General features: G+C 45.0%; 1 protein-coding gene across 1 annotated transcript in view; it reads left to right on the top strand.

The window, feature by feature from the left end:
- Positions 1-7,077, top strand: part of LOC120930786 (calmodulin-binding transcription activator 2-like) — a 146,213-nt gene that overhangs the window by 39,596 nt on the left and 99,540 nt on the right. Inside the window, exon 5 of the mRNA XM_040341958.1 lies at positions 2,468-2,634. Coding sequence (XP_040197892.1) covers positions 2,468-2,634 — 167 coding nt within the window. The remainder of the gene's footprint in view (positions 1-2,467; positions 2,635-7,077) is intronic.

The raw sequence follows: 7,077 nt of genomic DNA, 5'->3' as shown, positions 1-7,077 counted from the left end.
TTTTCATTTGGTAAATGACCCCTAATGTGTAGAATGGGGGCAACAGATCAGCTGGGAGTCTGCAGGTAACTACAGTGGAGCCTCGGATTACGAGTATAATCCGTTCCAGGAGTATGCGCCAAAGCACTTGCATATCAAAGCGAGTTTCCCCGTAGAAGTCAATGAAAACAAAGATACAGTAATTTGTTCCGCATTAACTTCGATGGCATGCAATACTGCATGTGGCCAGAGGCGGGAGGCACCGGAAAGCCTCGAATACTTGGGGGACAGCTCGGCTGATCTCGGAAAGGTTCGGGAACAGAGTATTTCCGAACCGTTCCGACTGTCACCGGCGCCCCCCCCCGCACCTCTGGCCAAACGCGGTACAGCACACCCCATTAGCTTGAATTCTGCTAATTTTGCGAGACAACACTCGCAAACTGAGTCAGGATTTTAAAAGTTAAGTTGTTCGTTACAAATAACTCAGTTAACGAGCGTTTTGTATAAACCAAGGTTCCACTGTAGATCTTTCCCCTCCTCTGCCTGTTTTTTGAGCACAGCTTCATTTTCTTTTTAGGATGAAGCTGTTTAGGTGACAGGTTTGCCCCCTTTCTTTTTCCCTCCAGCCTTGGTCATTGGGGAAGAATAGAAGGTTACATGATCACAAGGAAAGTGCTACGTTTTGGAGCCACGCAGGACCTCTTCGTCAGTCATGTGACTTTGCAGGACAAGTCGCACAAGTTGTTAAAGGGGTTGTGAAGGTAAAAAAAAAATCCCCCTAAATATCTTCCTTTACCTTAGTGCAGTCCTCCTTCACTTACCTCATCCTTACATTTTGCCTTTAAATGTCCTTATTTCTTCTGAGAAATCCTCACTTCCTGTTCTTCTGTCTGTAACTCCACACCGTAATGCGAGGCTTTCTCCCTGGTGTGGAGAAAGCCTCTTAAGGGGGGAGGGGGCAAGCAGGAGAGTCAAGACGCCCACTAACACACAGCTCCTTTCTCTATCTGCCAAGTAGAGAGTGTCCTGACCCTCCTGCTCGCCCCCTTTAAGAGGCTTTCTTCACACCAGGGAGAAAGCCTTGCATTACTGTGTGGAGTTACAGACAGAAGAACAGGAAGTGAGGATTTCTCAGAAGAAATAAGGACATTTAACCACTTAAGACCTGGACCTTAAGGCAGTTAAAGGACCTGGCCAGTTTTTGCGATTCGGCACTGCTTTGCTGTAACTGACAATTGCACGGTCGTGCGATGTGGCTCCCAAACAAAATTGGCGTCCTTTTTTTTCCACAAATAGAGCTTTCTTTTGGTGGTATTTGATCACCTCTGCTGTTTTTATTTTTTGCGCTATAAACAAAAATAGAGCGACAATTTTGAAAAAAATTCAATATTTTTTACATTTTGCTATAATAAATATCCCCCTCCAAAATATATATATATATATATATATATATATATATATATATATATATATATATATAAAATTGTTTTTCTCAGTTTAGGCCGATACGTATTCTTCTACCTATATTGGTTTGCACAAAATTTATAGCGTTTACAAAATAGGGGGTCGTTTTTTTGTTTTTTTTTACTAATGGCGGCGATCAGCGATTTTTTTTATTTTTTTTTACGTGACTGCGACATTATGGCGGACACTTCGGAAAATTTTGACACATTTTTGGGACCATTGTCATTTTCACAGCAAAAAATGCATTAAAAATGCACCGATTACTGTGAAAATGATAAAATTCCAGTTTGGGAGATAACCACAAGGGGGCGCTGAAGGGGTTAAGTGTGACCTCATCTGTGTTTCTAACTGTAGGGGGGCGCGGCTGTAGGTGTGACGTCATTGATTGGGTGTTCCCAAATATAGGGAACCACAATCGATGACGGCGCCACAGTGAAGAACGGGGAAGCTGTGTTTACACACAGCTCTCCCCGTTCTTCAACTCCGGGGACCGATCGCGGGACTCCAGCGGCGATCGGGTCACGGAGCTTCAGACCAGGTAGCGAGTGCGCGCCCGCGACCCACGGCTGGGCACTTAACGTACCTGTAAGTGCTTGTGCCCAGCCGTGCCATTCTGCCGATGTATATGTGCAGGAGGCGGTCCTTAAGTGGTTAAAAGCAAAATGGAAGGAAGTGAAGGAGGACTGCACTAAGGTAAAGGAAGCTATTTAGGGATTTTTTTTTTTTTTTTAACTTTTACAACCTCTTTAAGGCGGAAGTAAACCCATCGATGTAACATTTTCAAGAACGGTTAACTGGGAATGCTAACTGCACATTGGTTGTGCTCTCAACCAAACTTTCAAACCATCCAATGGCTGCTGTCAATACTGATCACATGTGCAGCTTGAAGATTGAACAGAGGCCAAGATGGCCGCTTCCTTGGCTGAAAACGATAGGAGGGTTTAATTCCACTTTAAGACTGGAATTGGGGGGGGGTGGGGGGTTCTGACAAGAGAGTCCTATGGCACTGATCTGAGGTCACCAGTTCACCTTTCTGTCTCCTCTCCACAGTTCACGGCATTAAATGGTCCTGCAGTAACGGAAACGGAACCAGCGAATTCTCCATAGAACAGCTTGTGCAGCAGACGCTGGAGACGCACCAGGCCAAGCCGCCTCCTCGCACTCACACTTGTCTGTGTAACACCAATCTGGGTGAGTGTGTGACGTCTCATCCATCCCCCCAGAGGTGGGGCAAAACAAGTTGTGTACATGCCTGAAGAGTTACCAAACCAGCAACAGAACCATCGGGCTTTCTATGCAGGAAAGCATGCTTGTTGTATGTGGAACCTAAGGGGTTAATCCTCTGCATTATGTAAAAGCTGTCTTCTCTGATCCTCCCCTTCTTTTAATGCCAATGGCGCCTATTTAAAAAAAAAAAAATAGTATTCCGAACCGCCGTTTTTGCCGATCTGAATACTTTGAAGTGCAAAGGAGGGTTTTGGGGTATTTTTAGATTCCCCCCCCCCCTCAATCCCTCCATAAAGAGTACCTGTCACCACCTATTAGTGCAGGGATCTTCAAACTACAGCCCTCTAGCTGTTGCAGAACTACACATCCCATGAGGCATTGCCAGACTCTGACATTCACAGACATGACTAGGCATGATGGGAATTGTAGTTCCTGAACAACTGGAGGGCCGTAGTTTGAGGACCCCTGTATTGGTGTCACAAGGGATGTTTACATTCCTTGTAAAAGTAATCCGATTTTAAGTGACAATGTAAAAAAAAAAATCAAATTTAAAACGGCTAACGCAGCAAAGAAGCCGCATGCGTAAGTCGCACCTGGATATGTAAATGTGAGGTATCGCCTTGATAGAGTGAGAGCAATAATTCTAGCAAAAGACCTCCTCTGTAACTCTAAACTGGTAACCGTTATTTTTTTATTTATTTTTTAACCACTTAAGGACCGCCTTCTGCACATTTACGCCGGCAGAATGGCATGGCTGGGCACAGGCACGTATCTGTACGTCCCCTTTTAGTGCCCAGCTGTGGGTCCGTGGGACCTGCGGACCCAATCGCCGCCGGTGTCCCGCGATCGGTCACAAGAGCTGAAGAACGAGGAGAGGTGAGTGTAAACACACCTTCCCCGTTCTTCACTGTGGCGCTGTCATTGATCGTCTGTTCCCTGATATAGGGAAAGGCGATCACTGACGTCACACGTCCAGCCCCGCCCCATACAGTTAGAAACACATAGGTCACACTTAACCCCATCAGCGCCCCTGTGGTTAACTCCCAAATTGCAATTGTCATTTTCACAGTAAACAATGCATTTTTAATGCATTTTCTTGCTGTGAAAATGCCAATGGTCCCAAAAATGTGTCAAAATTGTCCGAAGTGTCCGCCATAATGTCGCAGTCACTAAAAATCGCTGATTAGTAGTAAAAAAACAAAATGATAAATAAAAATGCCATAAAACTATCCCCTATTTTGTAAACGCTATAAATTTTGCGCAAACCAACTGTTAAACGCTTATTGCGATTTTTTTATTTTTTTCCAAAAATATGTACAAGAATACTTATCGGCCTGAACTGAGAATTTTTTTTTTTTATATATATATATATCTTTTTTGGGGATATTTATTATAGCAAAAAGTAAAAAATATTGATTTTTTTTTCAAAATTGTCGCTCTATTTTTGTTTGTAGCGCAAAAAATAAAAACCGCAGAGGTGATCAAATACCACCAAAAGAAAGCTCTATTTGTGGGGGAAAAAAGGACGCCAATTTTGTTTGGGAGCCACGTCGCACGACCGCGCAATTGTCTGTTAAAGCGACGCAGTGCCGAATCGCAAAAAACTGGCCTTTAAGTCCTTTACCTGCGTAATAGTCCGGGGCAGAAGTGGTTAAAGCGTCGCCTATGGAGAGATTTTTAATTACTATAGTTTGTTGCCATTCCATTAGTGTGCGCAGTTTCAAAGTATGGCGTGTTGGTTATCTATTTACTCGGTGTAACATCTTTCACATTCATATCTTTCACATTATACAAAAAATTGGGCTAACTTTACTGTTTTTTTTCTGAAGAGGCTTATGGAAATGCAGATGAAGGGTTTTGGGTTTGTGCTTTTCATTATTTACCTATTCCCGACATTTGAAAAGCACCAATAATTAAAGTGCAATTCCTATCAGAACATAACCAACGCTAAGCCTTATCTAGCCCTGTAACGCAGAAATCGCGGTACTTGGCTGTTCTGTAGCCGCTCCGGTCCCACGTTAAGCTGGCAGTGGGAGTGTGCAGGAGAGACAGCCAAAAACGGAACCCCTATAGCAGGGATCCCCAAACTATGGCCCTCCAGCTGTTGCGGAACTACACATCCCATGAGGCATTGTAAAACTTTGACATTCACGGACATGACTAGGCATGATGGGAATTGTAGTTCCTGAACAACTGGAGGGCCGTAGTTTGAAGACCCATGCCCTATAGTAACTCTTTAGGTGACGTTACTTCCCAGGCATTTCCCAGCTATGGTCGGTTCTCTCCATCGCACCGCATCTGCCACTGGAGACCGGAGCTGAACGGCTGCAGAACAGGTAAGTATAGTGATTTTTGCTTTTACAGAGTTAGATAGATTAGGCTTAGAATGTGGCAGAGAGTAGGTATAGCATTTTGACTGGAATTCCACTTTAACGCAGCAATTTACATTACAGTATATTCATGTCGGTGCCTGTGTTTCGTCAGATATGGCGACTCGTCAGAATTGGTAACGGAAGTGACGTTCCGTCGCCGCCATCTTGCTACACCTCGCTCTCCTCCGTTGTAAGAGTACTCTGAGACAGTGTTTTTCAACTCCAGTCCTCAAGGCGCACCAACAGGTCATGTTTTCAGGCTTTCCGTTATTTTGCACAGGTGATTTGATCAGTTTCACTGCCTCAGTAATCACCACAGCCGTTTGATCTAAAGGAAATCCTGAAAACATGACCTGTTGGGGTGCCTTGAGGACTGGAGTTGAGAAACACTGCTCTGAGAAGGGGGAAAGCGGACATACAGAGCAGAGTTTTGCATTTTACACTTACCGTATATACTCGCGTATAAGCCAAGTTTTTCAGCACATTTAGCCCCACTCTTCCTCTACAAGTGTGCAAAGTTTGTTATCCGGGGGACCTATGGCCGGGGAGCACTGATTTTTCAAAGCCGGGCACCCCTTCCATAGACTCCCATGTTAAATGGTAATTTCTCTGGTGATTTTGGGGACCCGGTAGCGGCTAGTCGTAGGTCTCCTGGACCCGAAACTTGGCACACCTGTTGCCCAATTTCTCCTACAAGTGTGCAAAGTTTGTTATCCGGGGGACCTACGGCCGGGGAGCACTGATTTTTTAAAGCTGGGCACCCCTTCCATAGACTCCCATGTTAAACGTCAGTCTAGGCATGGGCACAGTGAGGCATGGGCACAGTGAGGCATGCAGATGGACACCCTAGGCTTATACTCGAGTCAATAAGTTTTCCCAGTTTTTTGTGGTAAAATTAAGTACCTCGGCTTATATTTGGGTCGGCTTATACTCGGGTATATACAGTGGGCCATATTCTGAGTAAGGATACGATGGAGTATCTCAGGATACTCCATCGTATCTCTCTTTTTTGGCCAGTGTATCTATGCGACTGATTTTTAGAATCATTTTCGCATAGATACGCTGAAGATCCGACATGTGTAAGTCACTTACACTGTCGGATCTTAAATGTAATTACTCCGCCGGCCACTAGGTGGCGTTTACGTTCAGGTCTCATTTGTTTATGCAAATGAGCCTGATACGCTGATTCCCGAACGAATTCGCGTCGCGTAACCGTCGCTTACGTCGTTGGCGTAGGCGTAAGGTTACCCCTGCTATATGAGGGGTAACCTTACGCCATTCCCACGTAGGCCATGTTAAGTATGGCGTCGGGTCTGCGTCATGTTTTCCCGTCGGGTACGTCATTTTACTAAGTCGTTCTTGAATACGACTTTACGTCAATGACGCACACTTCGGCGTCATTGACGTTTTACGCCGAGAACTGGAGCATGCGCACTGGGCTATTTTAAGCCCGGCGCATGCGCAGTTCGTTAGAATCGGGGGCGCGCTTAATTTAAATGGAAGACGCCCCCTTGGATTTACGCGGGGATACGCCGGGCCATTTACACTCCGCCGCCCCAAACTACGGAGCAAGTGTTTGGGGAATACAGCACTTGCTCCTGTAGGTTGGGGCGGCGGAGTGTAAATGGCTTACGCGCCGCCCGCCTACTTTCTTCAAGAATATGGGCCAGTATATTTAAAAGTAAAGTGAGTTTATATAGTGAAATCCAGTACTTAGAACGCCGTCTGACTGTTAGATTTAATTTATAACCAGCAGCAACCATCTCGCAGGTTTGCTAATCTTACAGAAGTTCGCTGCTTCTTAAATTCAATATCTAACCAGTCAGAGTTCTAAGCACTGTCCATCACTATATAAACTCACTTTACTGTTAAAAAGAAGTGTAAAATGGGAAAACTACTGTGGGTGTAACAAGATGTCCGCTTTCCCCCCTTCTCAGAGTATCCTTACTATGAAGGAGTGCGGGGTGTAGCAAGATGAAAGCGATGGAATGTCACTTCCGTTACCAATTCTGACGGGTCGCCAAATCTGACGAAA

Source organism: Rana temporaria, chromosome 3, assembly GCF_905171775.1.
Source record: "Rana temporaria chromosome 3, aRanTem1.1, whole genome shotgun sequence".
Taxonomy (NCBI): Eukaryota; Metazoa; Chordata; class Amphibia; order Anura; family Ranidae; genus Rana; species Rana temporaria.
This window is presented reverse-complemented; position numbering and strand designations above follow the sequence as displayed.